At 39.6% G+C, this 20,957-nt stretch overlaps 1 protein-coding gene across 2 annotated transcripts in view; it reads right to left on the reverse strand.

The window, feature by feature from the left end:
- Positions 1 to 20,957, reverse strand: part of Adamtsl3 (ADAMTS like 3) — a 319,937-nt gene that overhangs the window by 261,333 nt on the left and 37,647 nt on the right. For both annotated transcript variants that reach the window (XM_076851278.2, XM_076851279.2), the window contains exon 3: positions 16,664 to 16,783. In XM_076851278.2, coding sequence (XP_076707393.2) covers positions 16,664 to 16,783 — 120 coding nt within the window. The remainder of the gene's footprint in view (positions 1 to 16,663; positions 16,784 to 20,957) is intronic.

Here is a 20,957-nt window from a genome sequence, read left to right on the forward strand (position 1 = left end):
TTATGATTTTTGCCAGTAAATGGATGGATCTAAAGATTACCATGTTAAGTGAAATAAGCCAAAAAAAAAACTCAAAGGCCTAATGTTCTCTCGGATATGTGGATGCTAACACAATAAGGGGGGTGAAGTTAGGGAAGAATGGAAGTACTTTGGATAAGACAAAGGAGAATGAAAGGAAGGGAGGGGGTTTGGGAACAAGAAAAACAATAGGATAAATCAGACATCACTTTCCTATGTTCACATATGAACACACAACCAGTGTAATTCTACATCATGTACAACCACAAGAATGGGAATTTCTACTCCATGTATGTATAGTATGTCAAAATAGATTCTACTGTCATGTATAACTGAAATGAGCACATAAAAAAAATTTAAAAATCACTTTAGGAGAGTGCTTTAAAATTTTCAAGGGCTTACAGCTTTTTGTTTAAAACATTTTTTTATAAGGTTTGTTTGGATTACTTAGTCCCAGAGATGTGTCTTATGTTAATTTATATATATATATATATAATTTTTTTTCCTGTTTCTGAACTTCCTAAGTTCTAAGATGCTGATTCCTAATTTTTTCATTTTTTGAAGTCAGAAGGTAATATATCCTATAATAGGTAGGTAGGTAGGTAGGTTGATAGATATGGATTTCTTTCACAAAAGCCTTTAGTAAATCAAAGATGTCTCACAACATTTATTTAATTTCTTCTTCCTTCCCCTTTGATATAGTTTTTTTTTTGTGTGAGAATATATAAATTAGAAGTCTGAGATCTGTCCCAGGTAGCTACAATCTCCTTCTCACCCATTTTATTTTCCTGTCCTTCTCCTCTGTCACTGACCTTCGGGTTTGTTCTGAATGTGTTCTCTGTGGAATCCAGAGTGCTCGACACCTCCTGCATCTTGATTTTATTTTTAGCCCTTACTCATCTCAGCCTGTGCTGTCTCAGTAGTCTACACTACTTTTATAAAGGTAATAGCCTCCCCCAAACATAAATCAACTAGTAATACATTTCATGGTTTGCTACTGCAACTGTTTTGGAGGGAGGCAATGTTAAAAAGTGTTAAGAGAATTAGAGTTCTCCTTCTCTAAATCTACAGAACACTGTATAGACTCTGTGATATCCAGCTGTGTGTGCTTCCTTAAAGAGGTTAATCTGTCTAGAATTGGATTATAACTAGGCAGGAGACCCTGGGGGGAAGACCTCTCTCACTCAAATCCTTTACTAAGGGGCCTCTTTGTCTGAATTGTTAAGAGTTCTCTCCTATGTGCAGAGAAAACTGTGAGGTCCAACACCAAAAGATGCTTGTGCCAGGTGTTTAATAACATTGCTGATGAACCCAGGTTGTTTAAAACAAGGTTCCCTGTGCTTTGTGGCAAGAGTCAGGTCTAACAGAGAGATGTGGAGCATAGCCATGACAAGATTACACCTGACAGACAAAAGGGAACTTGACAGCGACTTTCTATAACTCTGCCAAATTATTGCAATCTCAGGTAGGGACAACTTCGCTAATTTAAAAAGTATACTTGCTGATTCCAAATAAAATATAGCCAAAAGTAAAATAAAAGCATAAAATTCGCTAAGCTGCACTGAAAAAAAAAATGATTTTCTATATTCATCATATGAACCTAGGAAAGAATGAAATGTTTTATGCATTTATCTTTTAGGTTTCCTATTCTATTATTTTACAATAAAATGTGGCAAGTTTAATGAAGTATTTTTTAAACTACAAACTACAAGTGGAATAGTTAGAGGCTTTTAAAATTAAGAAAAAAAATGCTTTAAAACATCTGAATTAAAGGCTTGCACCAAATTCATGGCATTATAAATCCGTGTCTTAAAATGAGTTGAATTGGGGACACATTTTATATTATAAGAGCTGTATCCTGTAATAGGGCAGGAAATAAAACTGCTTCAAGTTAGAACACAAAACAGACTCAAGTTGCAAAATATGCTAGTGGTAACACTTTCACTGCCAACAGCAGGGCATACTTCTGTCATAAAAATATTTTGGTGTTTAACATGGCTATTCAGATTGTAATGTTCACTGACACATTCTAACCGTTGTATGTGCTGAAAATGAAAGACCCTGGGTCACTAACCTCTAATCAATGCTTTTCAAACGTGTTCTGCTGTCAGAGTGTGTGAAACATCATGGGATGCTTTTACAAAGCCCCATGGGATATTAACAAGTTAAACTTCAAATTACTGTACATGTAACTTTGAACTAAGTTGAATACTATTTTTACCACATCTTAGAGTGGCAAAGGAGTCAGAGCCAAATATTTAAGACATAGCTACAGATGAAACATTAATTGTAAAATGCCTTTCTGCTCATTAATGTGTTTGTGAATTTGATATTTTTATTATGCCATGTCATACATATTTTCTCTTGAGAAAGATCTAGGTTTGAAATTGGCCTCATAATTGACTGGCTGTGTCCTAAGAAGGTCAATATTTCTTTCAAGCTGCAACTTCCTTATTAATAATAGGGGAAAACGCTATCCACTTCATAAGAATATTGAGTTTTACTTCTGGTTTGGGTGGTGATGTTGTTTTGTAGCTGTTACCTTTTATTATGTCAGCTTTTAAATGAACATAAAGGTAGACAGAGTAGTATAATGAACCCCAGGGACTCATCACCCAGCCCCACAGTCAGCAAACAAAGGTCAATTCTGTGCTATCCACTGACCCTGCCCCATTTTTTGAAGCAAATGAAAAATATCATATCGTTTCATCAGTTAATGTGCATCTATAAAAGATACTTTTGAAACGTATTCACAATGCTGTTTTCACACCTTAAAAATTAATAATTGACAATAAAATTTTAGTTCTCCAATTTTCTTATACATGTCATAAATGGTATTACAGCTGCTTTTCAGTGTGTTTAAATCCAGAATTTAAATAAGGCCCACACAGTAATTAGTTAATTCATCTTAAGTCTCATTTAACCTTTTTTTTAGTTCTAGTCTTCCTTTACTTTTGAAACTTATTTGTTGAAGAAATTGGGTTGTTTGGCCTATAAAGTTTCCCACTGTGTGGATTTTGTTTATTGTATATCCATGACTTGGTTTAATATATTTCCTATGTACATTGTATACCTCGTTAACAAGTATTTGGATATAGCATCTTGACTTTTTAGGGATTTGGGAGCCAAGAAGGCAAGAATACTTCATAGATAGTATTGTGCTCTTCCATCAAGAGACATTTGGTTGTCTCTTTGCAATGGGAGCAGCTATTGAGATCCAATGCACAGATCCCTCCATTCCTTAGGGCTGCAAAATGATGATACCCTCCTTTTATCCTCCCTTCTTTATTTATTAACAGGAATATTCTGTAATGACAAATTTTCCTTATCTACTGATCACCCAGTAGTGTGTGTGTGTGTGTTTGTGTGTGTGTGTGTGTACGTACACATATATATACACATACACACAATTCATATTGGAAAGGCATGATAAATATTTGCATTTATTGCTTTTATTTGTTTTTATGTAATAAGTTGATTCCCTAGCACCCATCAACATTGACTAATATATTTTATTATCGTTATTAATGTAGAAATTTAAACATAGAGGATATTCTTAAATCCTTTGCAGTTTTTATTTTTATTAATGCCCAAACTTTCCAAAATTATGCTCATAAGAGTTTCAATGGGTTGGCTCCTGAGTCATTATGAAAAGACTCTAGTAGTATTAACAGTTTCTTTGCTACCTGTTAATTACATGATGGTCCAGGATAATTTTTCACATTTTCACCCCCAAACCTGGAAGTCATTTCCCATGGAATCTTTGTTCCTTTTTAATAGAAAATGGTATTTACAGACCAAGATCTGAGCCTGAGAGGTGCTCACTGCTATCAAGTTGGCCATTTAGTCATTACATTCAGGCCTCTAGCTAGAGTTGACCTGTTCTTATTTTAAGATAAAACATCTCAGGATTTTTTAATAGATGCTTAAAATTTGATTTTAAACAATAGATTTTACTTAATTTCTTCTCTCTTACATCTGAATATCCTTTCTCATAAGTTCTCAAGAATACAAGACATTTTAAAATTAGGTGATCACATTTGTATTGTTCATCTGCTTTATCCTACATTACTCACACAGCAAGCTCAGAACAGCAACGTCATTGCCATGCCAGCAATAGGATGACGGAAAAACATTTTATAATTGTATTTAGAGTCCTTATTCTCTTTGGATATATCCATCTATAGTCAAATTAATCTGTGCTAAAGTCACTTGGAAGAATTGTTCTCTATGTGGTTAATGCACCAAGTGGAAACATATTTAGGGTTTTTGGTTTCTGTTCTTTTATCTTTGATTTTTAGGAAACTTTGTACTTTTAAAATCTAATATTGTCTTACAAATATGTAAAACAGTTACATGACCCCAAAGTCAGATATAAAAGACAGGCATATACAGAGAAGCTAGCTTCTATTACTTATTTTCCCATATGTCTTCTTTTCTGTAAAATTAGGGTTAGGGTTAGGGTTAAGGTTAACTAACCTCTTTTGTTTCTTTTAATTCTTTATAAATTTCACATCAGCCTTGTCCCAGGGCCATGGTACTCATTTTATATTGTTAATGTACATTTTCTGCTGAAGCAAACACAGAGAATTGTTTTTAGGAATAAACTATAATTACAATGTGCATGAAATATCTGATACAATTCTTGTACATGAAGATTGCTTGATAAAGGATAGCTATAATCCTAGTATTACAGAATAAAGAAAAAAACTTCCTCTGGTTTCAAAATTGGATTTGCAAGAATTACTATGGATGCAGCGCTACTGCATAAAACTATAGCCAACACCCAGCACAAGATGCCTGGCACTCTGTGAAGATTCATTCAATATTTGTTGAGGGGTTGCTGGAATGAACAGCTGCTCATTAATCCTGATGCTGCTATCAGAATGCACGACAAGCAGCATGTGGTATATATACATGATGGATTTGTACTCAGCCATAAAGGAGAATGAAATTATGGCCTTTGCCAGTCAATGGATGGAAATGGAGAACATCATGCTAAGTGAAACAGCCAGACTCAGAAAACACAGGGTCAAATTTTGTCTTTCACATACGGAAGAGAGAAACAAGAGAGAGAAGGCATGGGGAGGGATATCATAAAGATGTAGGAAAGATCAGTGAAGTAGAAGATGGAGATCAAGAGGGAGGGAAGAGGGACAGGAAAGGAGAGGAAATGTGAACTCAATTTAACAAAATCATATTTTATGTGCATATATGAATATGCCACTGAGAATTTCACCTTTATGTTTAGATAGAAACCACCAATAAAAACTAAATAAATGAGTGAAATAAAGATCAGTTGGAGGAAGGAGAATTGAAGGAGGGAAAAAAAGAGGGAAAGGCAGGAGGAACACAGACTGAAATGGAGTTCACCAAACTCCACGTGTGTACAATTTTGTCAAAACGAACACCATTCCTACATAAATACTGTAATTAAAAAAAAAAAAAAGAATGGATAACAAGCACAAAAGGTCTCAAGTTAAGGTATCATAATCTTCCAGGAGAAACTGTGTTTAGAATTAGTCTTTTAAACAGAGCTTGGCTGCATGATATGTACATTTCAATACATCACAGTTCTATACAATACAACCTACACTCATTGAGATGATGGATATGCCAGTGTACCATAAGCCTCATTGAAAAGCAGAATCTTGAGTTAGAAATCTTGCCTTTTCTTCATTAGAAAGGAAAGTTATCTCCATTATTTTAAACCTCTGTAGAATTAAACCCTATTAGCATTAAATCCCAGAGGGAAAGAATTAAGCGAATTCATCCAAATGGCCTGAGTACTGTCCTCACTGGTGGATGCCACATGGAAAGAGTTGAGAATTGGAAGCTGAGCAACCAGTGTCAAAAAACAGAAAAGAAAAAAAAAAAAAACAAAAAACGATTTTCCACCAAACCTCTGGACCAACAGTGTGTGGGAGAAAGAATATTCTTTCCTCACATTTGTAGACATAAAAAAAAATAGAAACAGAAATATGCACAAACACAAGATAAAAATAAGAATAGATTCTTTATTATGACAAAGGATAATTTACATTTTTAAGGATTAATTTATTCCTTAAAAAGAACTCAGAAAAAAAAGAACTCAGTAATAAAGTTTTAATTAGAATTTATTCTAGTTTTGAGACTTGTGAAAATAGATCTTCTACCCATTCTGCATCTTCAGGGTTACACCAAAACGTCACACTGGCCAGCTCTAGAGTGGCTGAGTCTACGGTAGAGGTAAGACATCCTTGTGAGTATCACAGGCCCAGTGAAGCCTGAGGGCTGTAAGCAAGGATGAGCTACTGTCCTCTAAACAGCAGAAAGAACACCTTCCTTGAAAGTCCCTGGAAGAGAGGGAAGCTCAGCTGGGCACTGCAGGAAATACTGACATTCAGTGAAGAGCTCTGCATGCCAAAGACACGGCACGGACCAAAATGAGAAAGGGCAAGACATGACGTGTACTCTGGCCAGAACACACAAGGGAAACAAAGGGAGGCAAGGAAGGTAACCGGAGGCCAAGCTGCGGTGGGGCTTGAATGCCACTTGGGGAGTTGAGATACCATAAAGGAGGAAATGAGGACCCACTTAAGGTTTTTGACAAAGAATACGATCTTAAACAAACATGTTCGATGACCTGAAGCCACAGTGATGAGAAGGCACAGGCCTTGTCTCTAAGGGACACAGAGGCCAGGGGAAGACAGAGGAGGAAATAGTCACCGTGCTGGGAGCAGAGGAGAGGGAGTTAATGTGAGGACCTCAAAGCGGGTGATAGAAGACTTGATGGAGATTACCCGATTAAAGTTCAGTCCGGGAAAGGAGATGAGTGTTATGTGTGCTAATTTTCACATAACTCAAATGTACTCATGTAAACAACCATGCGTTATTAATTTTTAGAAATGTAAATCAGTCCAAAGCAATTGTACTTCTGTACATGTGCAGGATGATGAACATAATTGAAACTGTTTCTGGGAAGAGGCAATACTAAGGGCCATTAGTCACTGTCCTGAACTGTCACTGCTAACCCTGGGGACATGAGGCTCAACAGAAAGTGATCCAAACCTCGAATCCTGGATCAAGTTTTTTCTTGAAACTGTTTATGATGCAGCCTCCCCACAGGGCTTGCTGTTGGGATAGTTAAGTCACCCAAACAAGATCGCAGCAGACTGCACTGAGAGCTGTGTCACCACACCCACCTTCTCCTCTCAGCCACCCACCACCCGGGAGGCAAGCTAGGAGGAAGAAAATGCTGTCAGAAAGAAAGATCCCAGGATGAGGAAGGAAGAAAGGACCAGAGAGAGGTACGGAGGGAGAGAGAGAGCCTGTGGGAACAATGGAGCGAGGGAGGGAGGGAGGGAGGGAGGAAGAAAGGAAGGTCAGTCAGGATAGAAAGTGAAGGTGATTATGGTATCTGGGAAGATGTCCCTGAGAAAGAAACAATGGAGCTGAAGGATAAATAAAGGTTATACATTGATAACAGGGAGGGGAAGACAGTTTAAAAATCCGAGGGAGATGTTCTAAGCACTTCGTGCAAAGGCTGCAGTTGAGGAAGAGTGGCATGAAGGGAAAGAAGCACACAGACTGGCCAAGAATACCTGGCCTAGAAATGCGCACTTTGGCAATGCAGAGAAGTTACGCCTTGTGAGGCATCCCTAAACAGATACATACCTGTGCCCCACTTGTCCTTGGGATGCCTCACCAGTGCAGTAGCCAGCAATGCAAGGACCTCGGGGCTACTGATCTCATTGTAAAACCCTAGCCCAAGAGTGGACAGTAAATCCAGGCTGGAAGATAGGGTAAAAAGTGGCACTGTATTGCTGCTAGAACTAGAAAGGTTGGCAACCCTATATCAGTTTACTCAAATCTTGGATTAAAGATAGTCACGAGGCAAGTAGACATAGAGAATAACACAATAAATGCTTTCAAGACACTTCTCTGACTGACCATCCAAAAGGCAGAGCCATTTTCCCACCATGGGGAAGAGCCCTCAAGATGCCTCTCAGCTCCAGAAAGTCCAGACTCAAGGAAACATAAATCCCCAAGTATGAAAGACAAAAGTATTCACTGATTGACCTGAGCCCACGGTGCCTTCACCAGCCAGGAACCTCTTTGCAAACCATGGCTGCACTTCTGCAAAGCAGGCCAGAACTGGCCAAGCAAAAGGAAATATTTCCAAATTCCAAATAAGCCAATCAAAACATAATGCCTCAAATCCCTCGTGACAGGGAATAAATTCCATTATTGCTTCTCCATCTAGCTCGTCCAAGTTCAGCCTGGAGGGAATCAGGAAACTCTTTCCTTGCCTATCGTAGCCCTCTCTTACCTAGCCAGAAAATGAATTCATCTGTGTTTTGTAGCTCTGTTGAATTTTGCTTTATGCCTGGGCAAGAAAAAGAAGATGCTTTCACCTGGTCCTCCACCTGCTATTACTCCCTGCAGATTCAGTCTCTGGTGCAAAGACCTACCCTTTTTCCAAGACAGCAGACACTAATAAAACCCATTCCCTTTGTTACGCCTATGGAGGATGGACCTCAACAGAATCTATCCCTGGCATTCATTGAAAAGAAACATGCATTCAGGAGCAGAGAAGCTGTATAGTGATGACAGTAGTCAAAATAAGAACTAGAGGTACTCAAAGAACTGGAGGTAATCAAATATTGAGGGCTCCCCAACTACATGAGGCTATACTACATACATGGGTGACTCTTCAGGAAGGCTCAGGGGCCATTCAAGTATAAGACAGGGAAAGCCACTAAGTCATACAGATCCAGGGAAAACACCCCAGGAAAAGTACATACAAGGAGAAAGACAACACTGACAAGAGAGTCCATGTGGCAGACCTAGTAAGGTGAGAAGAAAGCTGGTCACCTGAAAAAACTGAGGAATAAGAGAACAGGACATCTACTTAACATTAGAAACTAGGATCCCTGAAGGCTCTCCTAATCACGGCAGGACTTTGGAGGAAAGAGACAATGTGATGACTGGGTCTTAAAGACTTTGGTGAATGTTCAGATCAATCAGCTAGCTAGATGGCATGATCCTCCAAGGAGAAGAAGCCTTGAGAGGAGGGGACTTGTCAGGAAATAGCAGAGGGGACTCAGAAGAGGTCAGTCTCCCATCTTAGCAGCATGTTGCCTGGTGTGTGCAGCATGAACAGCCCCCACAGGCAATGAGCCTGGTCAAGGCATGTTTTTAATTGAAGCAGGAAGTGAGAAGTTGGGACACAAGGCTTAGTTGACTATGAGAGGGCAACAGAAAATATTGTGGAAGTCAATGTCAAAAGGCATGGAGGACGAGCAAAGAGAGGAGACAATAAAGAAGGGAGCCCACTTGTTTTCCATGATCCAGGGATTATGGAGGATGGAGCTAAAGTGCTGAAAATAACCTAGCCTCAAAGTGTCTGAAAATTTGAGAATTTTAAATAGAGACTGTTGCGATCTCAGAGGAGAGAGGATCTCAGACAGATAGCAGGGCTCAGTCTAGACAGGACCTATCTCAGCATTTCTGAATGGAGTGAGGGACTTTTAGGAGAAGCTGCATTGTGGATTATCTTAAACTTCACCACTCTATATCCACCATTTAACCAATGGCAAAAGTTATTTTTAAAAATCATACAGTATCCCCCAACTAGGTCTAAGATGATGGCATTAAAAGAGGACAGTATCTGCATAGCTCAAGAGGTAGATGTGGAACCTCTACTAACAGACTAATGCTTTTATTCTCCAGAAATAACTAATTTGTAAAAATCTCAATGAAAATAAAATTCATAGCCCACAGGTGTCAAAGTCAATAGAAACAGATCTCAATGATGCATGTGCCTAAACTAGGAAAGAAGTACATGTCATTCCACTTAACGTGTTCTTCTCTCCTCCTTATAGATCATGCACTTGCTTTTTCCTTAGGTTGCTAAACCTCTGGAATATTTAAGGAGTGTAACTACATTTGACCAAGATTACTCACTAACAAAGGAATGAACTATTCAAACTCAAATGACTTGCTGCTTCAAAACATGACACACACCGGCCAGGAGTAACACAGAGACACTCCTGCATGGAGAACATGTAAGTGGCAAATTCTGATCAGCGAAGAAAATGATAGAGCCCCGCAGACCCAAGTCCTGAGCGCATCTTCCTTTACCAGAAATTTCAGAAGTTAGTATATACTTTCCAAGCTAAAAAATGATTACATAAATAACTTGGAAAGCTCAAGTGATATGTCTAAGACCTGCCAGCAGTTTAACCACAAGGAAGGTCCTGGCCAAGATATTCATGAAAAGTTCAGGAGAAGTTACTTTGAGAAAGATGTACTCACAGCAAACAGATTTCTTCTTCATAGAAAGAATGCATAATAGTTAAATAAGGAAAAGGAAAATTAGGCCTGGCATAATTCCTTAAGAGAAAAAAAAGATACTTTAAAGAAGTTCAGGAATAAGACTACACAAAGGTTTCATTATTAATATATTATTGTTATTACTAGTTTTAAAAAATTCATTCAAACATTTCTCTCATACTTTCCCTGCCCACAGTTTAAATGTAAAATGTCTTAACGGAACTTAAGGGTAAAGAACAGGCACTTGGCTTTGCTGCTGCCTGGCTCTCGGACTTGCACAAGGCATTGCTCCTCTCCAAGACCTCACCTGGAAACCCCAAATCCCCATATTTCCTTTGAACTCTGACATACTGCAATTCCAGATGCCTGTCATGGCCACACATCCAGTCCTCCACCTCCCTGGCAACAGAGACACAAGCAAACACAAACAAACAAGACATTTAAAAATAAGACATCATATAGACAGGGAATCAATGACATCCAAGGAAGGAAAAGAAGTCAACTGTGACTCCATCTATGAGGTCATCACACCTGAGGATTTTACACAGATTTTTACAAATACAGAATTATCTGTCTCAGGATCTAAATGTGAGTTCAAGAAAGTAATTGAAATTGTCAAAAATTAAGATGCCTGTTTGAGGTTAGGAAGGAAGGATTGGAGGAGATACTAGAAGTTAGATCTAAGGAGTAAAAAAGAAAAAACTGAAGAGGATTAAGTAGCATCGGACATTTAAGAACTTGAAAATCAATGGAGACTGAAAGCAAGGGTAGGTCAGAATATAGGTTAAAGCATTTTAAATGTAGACAGAAATCTTAAATCTGTTTAAGTATGTGTTCAGGAAGAGAGAAAACAAGTGCTAAATTAATCAGAGGCTCCTTCTCTGGAGTCTATGGAAAAGAGAGAAGGTTACAGGAGAGAAAGGATGATGAGGAATAGACACATCAAAAAGGACCTCCCCAGCATGAAACCAAAGTGGTCCTTTTACAAATGGATCCAAGATACTTCAGTGAGATTCATCCTTCGTGAATTTTAAGAAAACCAGAACCCACCATTTACTGGACACCCAGATTTTGTCCTGTGTGCTTGGAACACATACCATTGATCTTTTTTCTTGCCTTTTGGTGTCACATAGCCTAACAGTGGCAAGCTCGGCATTACACCAGCATATACACATATAAAGACAATGCATGACAACAGAAAAACACATATGGGCACCAATTTCTAAGTCACCTACCACTGGTGCTTCACCTTCATCACTCTGTGGTTGCCACTGAGAAGGGAGCCTCCCCCAACAAATCCACTAAGCCTGGACAATACACCTTCCACACTTCCCTAGCCCAACACATGCTAAAAATAAAAATAAAAGAATATTTGTGCAAAAAGTTTCCTAACTTTAAAAATAAATAAATAAATAAATGATCTCTCACTGAGAAACACTAAGACTGTCACAAATTTGTAAATCAGAGTCCACAGTGAATCTCCCCATTTCAATCTTCTGGGGGTTGAAATAAGGTAGAGACGGAAAAGAATCTCTTCATCCTCTTTTCCCAGAAAGAGACCCAGGCAGAGAGTGACAGAGCCTCTCTCAAAATACTGCCTTACTCAGTGAAGAAAGAACAAAGTGTGGACTTTGAGATGGCTCCTTAGAACCAACCAACATTGGTTGCCAGTGAACCAGTCCTCAGTGGGCCAAAACTCCAAAACCATTAGCTGCAGTGACGAAAAAAAAAAAAAAAAAAAAAAAAAAAAAACCTGTTCTTGGGGTCTGGCTGGCTAATAACTCTTCCAACCACAACCTTCTTAACCAATTGTCCCAAAGTAATCCTTCCTAACTAGGTCCAATGCCACCAAGTGCGAGAATGCTTTCATTTTAAGGATGTGGGAAGACAGTGTCATTTTAATTTCAACTAACATGTTTCATCTAGACTGAAAAACAAATTGTGATTTCTACTAAAAACTGGAGAGAAATGAAATGCTTAAAAGATGCTACTAGCATGGCTAATTTTAAATTCCTGAAGAAACTGATAGTATGCTGGCAAAACAATCCATTAATACCAAATCATTCTCTGTGGTCTGCTAAGGTTCCCAACATTCTATGAGCCATAACAGTAGAATCAAGATTTTTAGGAAAGGATATAATTTTTAAAGCAATTCTTCTGAAGGAAGCATTGGGTATATTCTAGAGTGGGGTAGCCTCAGGTTTGGAGAATAATGGCCTTAGTTTTTCAAATAACCATCTATATGTCCTTGAGCAAGTCACTTGCACATTCAGAATCTCTGTTTTCTTGACTTGGAACATGGGGCGTTTCAGCCAAAGTCTCCACCAGCTGTAAAATTCTATAATTCTCTAAGTCATAGTTTACTGCATCACTGGCAAGACTGCCACCATAATCAGGATGATCCAATTAGCACTCTGCAATGTAGAATATTCTATTCGTAGTTTCAAAAGATAGACTATGTTAGACTGGAAGGAGGGCAGATCATGGAACGCAGTCACCTTGTTTTTTGAAACAGCTAAAAAGTCTAAGGTCCAAAGATGTCAAGTAACTGGGTTAAATTACAAGCTCATTAGTGGAAGAAGACAACTGGGGTTGCCTGACTAGTCCTGTTTGCACTGCTCCCCAGTTGGCCTCCGGCTGCTCTCTTCACTAGAAGTTGCTTAGTCTCTCCGAATAATCACAGTGTGGCTTTTATGCCTCTCATTAAACGCAGCCTACATCACAGCTGTGCTTTACTAGCCTCAGGGTTATTAGTTTTCCAGGCACCTAATCCAGGAGACATTTGAAGACTGACCTGAAGGTTTTCATGAAAATGTGCCCGGGATAAAATACTTTTAAAAGTCCAATGAGGGTTGACCAAGAAAGCCAATATCTCCATACTTTCCACCTGCTTCCCATTTTATCAAATGAGGATTTTATAGGAAGGAAGAGCCTCATGAACCCATGTCTGCCCCAACAACTTTCAAAAACCAGGCTGTGGCCTCAATTGCATACGCATTTTGTCACTCTGGCTTCAGGCCACTGTGAAAGCAGACAGCATCTCTGGCATTTATACACAGACTCCACAGGTAAGGACCCGAGCCACCTGACAGCACAGATACTCCCCTGGTGGCAACTTTCACAAATTCTGTAACTATTTCTGCTTGTGAAATGCTGGCTGGGTTATAGTAAAGGCTACACTGGAACACTGAGCCCACTACTCCCCCAGGTACGGAATCTTTGGAGGCGCTGCCCTGCAAACCTTTTAGGACAATCTGGGAATTTCTGTGCTGGAGCAATGCCGCATGCCACCCAGTATGCTGCAATTTGTTCCAATGTGAGACAATTTGTTCCAAAGAGTACAACTGACTGCTAGACATTAAACCCTATATTATGTTGGATCCAACAACTTGGTTGAATCTCTCAGACATAATGATGTGTGAAAGAAGCCAGACGCAAACGAGTATGTGCTGTGTGATTCCATTTATATAAAATTAAAAGTATAAAGCAGGCAAAACCGATTTGTAACAGTGACACAAGTCAGAATGGTGGCCCCTCCGCAGGTGAGGGATATTGATTGGAAGAGGCACAAGAGCCATCTAGGGAGCTAGAAATGTTTGATTTCTTAATTTTGGGTAGTAGTTATGTGGGTGTCAAAATATTTAAAGATTCATCAATTCTATACTTTAGATATGTATGCATTTTACTGTACGTACAATGAAAATTATTTTAAAGGGCTAGGAGTGTAACTCAGTGGTAGAGTGCTTATCTAATATAAAGAAGGCCTTGGGTTGAATCCCAGCAAGAAAAATAAAATTAAAATGTTGTATGGGGTCCCCTTCTTTCCTTCAGCATAAGAATATCTGAGATTCTCTGAATTGCACATTTACAAATAATATCATTAGAAATAGCCATAGCTAAATTAAATGCTTAAACTGTGCAGGGAGATTTATGTGAATTATCTCCTGTAAATCCTCAAAACACCTACATACGAAAATACCATTCAGATTCCCACTTCATAGAAAAGAAAACTCAAAGTGCAGAGAAGTAAAGTAATTTGTCTCAAGTCACACAGCAAATAAAGTGGAACTAGGATATGAACCCAAAGCAGACTCACTCCAGAGCTATTGTTTGCAGTTGATCTTAACATTGTGTCATATGCTACAGGGGAAGGGTCTTCCTGAACTTTGATAATGTTTGATAATCGGTTCTGTTTTCTCACTAGTGCCTGAGAAGCACCGAACATCACAGTGCCTTGTGCATGTTCTACATCAAGAGGAAAAAGGATAAGGGTTTGGGCCGTGGGCTAACAGTCTCTAGCTGATTAAATCCTAAAGTTCATTCAGGAGAGACACCTATTTCAGCATAAGGGGCCTTTTTTTTTTTTTCCTTGCCGTTAGCAGAGGAGCGTGGGTGCTGTTACTGGCTTGTTTTCTTTGACCTTATTCCTCTCCCTTAAAAGAAACACACCGTGGGGCAACACAGAGTGGTTTTGTACGCTATTCACTGGGGCTTTCTGTAGCAACATGTCCTAGGATGAAATTTCCACAGCATGCCACACACTTTTAAGATGTACTTTAGACCTTTTGAAAAGACCAAAGGGGCTTGTTTTCCTCTTTTTCTAGCTTTTATATTGTTATTACATTAAACATAATGTATCTGTGGAGCCTGGAGAAGGCATTAACCACTCTTTAATTATAAAATACATAGCTTGTTATTTTCCAGACACCCTCTTTTATCCTTTACTGCCTTCTCAATTAGGGATCATATGAAACCTGTTGGATCATTGATTTCTGGATTAAAAGAAGCCATAAATTAAAGACCCTCTAAAAACCCACTGGAGGAAAGGCAGAAAGTGACTTAATGATGTCTTAGGGCTTATTAGCAACCAGACCCAATTCCTGGGCTCCATAACACAAATTCAGAATAACCCCCACCTGACCCTAGCTCCCCAAACAATTGTTTATGTACTCATTTTTCAATTAACTTGGAATAATGATTGAATGTGGAAATTTTCAATTAAAAAAAAAAACTGGTCTCATCTCACCTGTGCCCCAGTGACCCACTGTGGCTTCCTACCCACAGTAATCTGTGAAGTCACGGCCCTGGTCCTCACCCCCAACCCAAATGCAGAGTTAAAACTGTAGGTCAGTTATCAGCAGCCTTCGGATCAGAATAAATTTGTGTCGTCCTCTGAACTGGGACATGGTTCTGGGCAAATGTCTCCACCCTGCATCTGCCTGCTCTGCTGTGAAAGACTTCAGTCCTCCTCCCAGGCTAATCTCCAGCCCCCATACAGCGCTAGCCAGTCCCAGAGCCAGGTCCCTCTCCCTGCGGTCCCATCTTAACATCTACCCATGTTGGGCAGACTAAATTTCTTAGAGTTGCCCCTTGTGAGTAAAGTCTTCTACCCGCTAACTAGGCCTTGCTCAAATCAAACAAGAATGTGCTAGCCTTTGAGAAAGTAGCTCAGGACAACATAGCTGGCCTCAATAGTTAGGCCGGCTCCCTCCAAGTCAGCGTGTACATGACAAGGTAATTGTGCCCATCTCCTCATTTCTACTTGTGTCTGTACCTACCAAGATCTGCCAGATCCCCCAAGGTCCTCCATGGGCTTAAATCCTACCCAAGTCTGCTCCACGGCCCCCATGAATTCAGGCTCTCAACTAGAAACCTTTGCATTTGGCAAAGTTAACATTCTCTGTTTCAGTGAGGTATAAGTGTCTCAAAGACATTCATAATCTCAAATGCTATGAAGATAATCGGTGTGAATCTGGAATGGAAGGATATCATAGTTCTTTAGTGCCCAGCTTCTGTATCTCAGGCAAGCATGGCCTTCCAATCTAGTTAGCCTTCATGAAGAGATTTAAACACACAAATGCATATACACCTACATGCATACACACACACACACATACACACACACATTTGTTCCTTTCTGGAAAATAGGCTTGGAAAAAATATCTTGGTGCTAACAAAAGAAACAAAGTACAAGCTAAGAGGAAAAAGAAGCAATGCTTAATCAGAAAATAAAACTTTCAAAAAATTTCATCATGGAATAATAAATTTGGTGATAACTGAAATGAATGAACCCATCATATATTTTTTATAGATGTAAAAAAAAGTGATTGTGAAGCAAATGACCCAACCAGAACCTGAACCGTACCTGGTATAGAATATTATATGCAAACATGGCCATCCAGAAGTCTTGGTATCCTTCAAGAGTGTCAGTATAATAGTCAGTGGTATTGCTCAGGGGAAAACAATTATTTTGCAGGCATTTTTCAGAGAGTGTCCTGCCAATGGCCAAATGGAACATCAAAGGCAGGTTCTTTGGCAATGTTCTTACCTGGTCATCATAGCGGTACGTAAGGAACTGTTCCCCTGTTGTATCTTCCAGAAAACTTCCCTGAGGAGAGAGTGCAAACTCAGGAAGGAAGTAGGCTCCAGGAGACTTCTCTGCTGTGGTCTGAAAGGCAAAGTCACCTGGTTACACAAAAGGCTCCAGGGCAGACCTCCTAAGGGACAGATTCTAAAAAGGACATTCCAAGAGAATCCAGAATTCTGCATTCAGAAAAGGGAAGTGCCCTGTCTTGGCAAAGACCAAGGTGAGGCACATCAGGCACCTGTGCTGGGGACACTGTTAGACCAGGATATCACATTGGTCTTTCTCAAATGACAGGATGGGAACTATTCCACTGCCCTCCTCCTGCTGCTCCCCACCTTTCAGCAATTCAGCCACAGAGAAGTTAACTGCTTAAGTTTTGTTGTTGCAAACCTATTGCTTTTACAATACATTTTCTTTCCTTTTTTTCTTTTATTATTTGTGTGTGTAGTATATGTGTGAGTAAAACTGGGAAACAAATTTTTTTCCACACTAAAAGAAAGGCATGCTCATTATAGCAACTTAGGAAAATACAGACTACCACAAAAGACAGCAAAATTCGCCCATAATCCCTTCAAGTTATAATAACTACTTTTAATTGTTTTGGTGGATTTACTTAGAGTTTCTTTTCTATTAACACTTTTATCTTTATATAAAAATCCGAGGTTAATAAACGTGACTTTTGCAGAAAAACTCCATTTAGTTCATGGAAAGCTCATACCCTGGTATCTGAATCATTAGATCAAGTCCCATTGATTGCTGTTTAAAAGGACTCAAGGAGAAGGACACCCCTGTTGGGGAATATGCCTTGGACAGAATGACTTAATAGATTTGTTATTATCAAGCCACCCACCTCCTTACTGATAGATCCCATCCAAGATAATTTTAAGGATGCAGAGTGATTACCAGGATTTCTACCTTGATTGATTCAAGAAGGAAAGTCAAAAAGGAGATGGACTCCCCAATGCTCAGTCCTGTCCAACTGAAAAACATCGACCCATGACTATTCCCTCAACTGGGAACCTCACTCCCCCTGAGGAATGAGAAAGAAACAGAGTAAGAGGTCAGAGGTATTCCTCCAAGGAAATGGATCTCTGCAAATATGATGAGTCAGGAACAAAAGTACATTTCCGGAGCAGAAGTATTTCTATTGCCCCATGGATCTCATTCCAAAACCACAGCTGAAACTTTGGTTGAAGCAAAAAACATGCATTTGAGTACTGCACTTTAAAATGAGAAATGAACACACAGTAGTTTTGTCAAGGAACAGAGACCATATAACTTCACTAGATTAGATAGCTCTAAGAATTTTCAAGGTTTTCTTATTAAATTTAATTTGCATGAAAAATTTAGCACCACTATTCTTAATTCACGATTACCAGAATCATAATTTTAGATGCCTTAAAGATACTGCAGAAGTCATCCCAGGTCAAAATTCTTATTTTATAAATGAATTAACTCAGGTTGTCAGAGTTAAGAGACCTGCTTATCATAATGAAGCCAGGCATTAGACCCTTAGTTCCCATGTGCAAAGTCACAGACAGATCCACTTATCAAAGATTGGGAACAGTTGAGTGTCATTACCTTAAAACAGTTTTCTGAATGTAGAGGACCTTCCAAGACTATACTTATTTTAAGTTGACCATGCATTCAATATATAGTTATTGAGCACCTGCCATATACCTGGAATACAATGAGGAACAAGGCTAAAGTCCCTGTTTTCACGAAAGCTACTTCTAGTGGAGTGGAGGAAATATATAATAAAATAACCTAATGCATATAAGTAAGAAAATTAAAGTTTGAAGTGCTGTAAAAGAAAGAATTGGGTGATAAAAGAATAGAATTAGGAGGGGATACTTGATTTTTAGATAAGATGGTCAGCAAAAGGATCCTCAAGAAGGTACGATTTCAGCTAATTTCTAAAGCATTCAAAGGAGCCAGTTTTGCAAAAAGCCAAGAATGAGTATTTCTACCAAATGAAGAGCAAGTCCCAAGGCCCCAAAGTGGAAAGGAGGCCAACAAGTTTAAAGAATAGAAAGGAGGTCAGTGTGGCTGGATTCAGTGTGGACAAGCAGCATGAAATGGAGACATGAAGGAGAGAAAGAGCCAGGACATTCAAAACCTTGAGACCATGGCTGCAATCACACAATTGTACTTAAACAACAGTGACTGCTTAGTGGGCTAGAGGAGGTAAAATGAAATCATTGATACAAACAGGTTAAAAGGGATGCTTCATTGGACTAGAATCATCATCCCAATGGAGATGGAGCAAGGTGGTTGGATTAGAACCATCCAACTTGCTGATGAGGGAGAAAAGGGGAGGAATCCAGGATAATTTCTGGGTTTGAGGCCTAAGCAACAAACTAGAAAGGAATGCAATGGATTAGTAGCCTGTGGCAGGCATGGATGCACTGGGAAGAATGGAGTCATGTGAAGTTGGAGTAGTCTGTGAGACAATCCTCATGGAGAGCTTGAGTTCGCTGTTCCACATGCAACTCAGGAGTTCAGGAAGATGTGAGACTGGAGTAAGAGATTTGGAAGTCACAGCTGAAATTTTCACACACACACACATACACACACACACACACACACACACTTACAGCCATTATGCCTGAAAGGACCATACCTAGAGAGTTTGATAGACAAGGGAGCTTTTCCTGGTACTCTCAACAATTCTAACACTTGAAAATGTGAACAACAACAAAAAAAGAAACAAAGTGTCTGAAAATGATCATTAACTGCAATAGAATGAAGAAAAATCCTGGGTCATAGAAGGATTCAGCATCAAAGAAAATAATCAACTATCTTGAGCTCTAAGAGATGGAGGGAGACGAGGCTGGATGAGTGTCTACTGGGTCTGGCAACAAGGAGGTCACTATTGACATTGACAAGCGTAGTGACAATGAAGTGGCACAGGGACAATTCCAGTGAGTATGAGTGACAGGAGAAGAGGAAGTGGAGACCATGAAGGGAGTCTGAGAATGAGGCCATAGCTAGGGGAACATGGAGTGGCAGATAGACATTTTTAAAGACAGGAGAACTTCTATTACTGTAATACTCCAGTGGGTGAGGGTGAGGTAGAGAGAAGGAGGAGGAAGAAGAGGGGTCAGAATAAGATGATGGCAGTAGTAAATCTCTTTAGAAGGAAGAGGAATGGAATCCAGCTTGCTACCAAACAGTTTGGCTTTGTAAAGATGAGGGCCCTGGATCCGTGTAAGTCCACATCAGGCCATGTTTCTTTGCTGACTACTGACTTTGAGCTATCACCTCCCCCTGGACACCTTGCCACTGGGTCCCAAGATCATCTATCTGTCCCTACTGTGCTGTCTTCCCTCCCATTCAATTTTCTTTCCACTTAGCAAAGTGGGACTCTCCTAAGACTGTTACAGATAAAATCTTTTGGAGTCTCTTTTGGTAACAGCACAATACTTCTCTTTGTTCCTTGTGTTCCTACAGTACTAAAAACAACTACAAACATTTCCTAAGTTCCAACAAGCTTCCCCCACCTTCAACTTAAATTCAGATTGATAAAATAATATGTTTGCCTATCCCAGGCTTCTTTCTCTCCTCCAAGGCTCATTTTGGCACTGCATTTTGTAGGAACTTCCTTAAGTCCGAAGACAGAGTCTCCACTGGCTCTGCCTTCCCCACGGTAGGTGCCCATCACAGTGCCTGGTACATGGGAGGTGAGGCATGAAAGACTGGTGGCATCACCTGAGCCAAGTAGTAAAGGACCTGCTTCCCTGGCAACCCTGTGGGAGTTCCCAGTTACCAGTCCCTGGGCTAAACAAGATTTTCTTCACACCCCCATCATATTACTTATTACAGATAAACAATGAAGCTTTTACACTCATCTCTTTTTATAAAATCCTTACTCCAGAATAAATTTTCACTCAGGAATGTATTACAGCCCAGGTACAATCCAAGTATTTTCCAAAACTCCATAACATTGAAAGCACAGTGAGGCCACCTCGCACCTCCATGGCTGTCTGCAGTGTTGTCGTATTGCACGATTATGAAAGCCCAGTATTTCTTGGCTCTCTGATCTAGCCTGACTTACTCAGGAATCCTGCCAGACACTCTGCAGCCTCTCTTTGCATACCTTTAGTGACCAGGAGCTCACTCTCTTCAAAGCTACAGGGATCTGTCAGAATCTAGCCAGTTTAAAGACACCAAACTAGTCCAAAGTGGCCCATGGCTTTCCAGCTGAAGTGCCTTGGCCCCAGCACCTTCTCTGACATCCTCCTCCACAACTCCC

This window comes from Callospermophilus lateralis, chromosome 3, assembly GCF_048772815.1.
Source record: "Callospermophilus lateralis isolate mCalLat2 chromosome 3, mCalLat2.hap1, whole genome shotgun sequence".
Taxonomy (NCBI): domain Eukaryota; kingdom Metazoa; phylum Chordata; class Mammalia; order Rodentia; family Sciuridae; genus Callospermophilus; species Callospermophilus lateralis.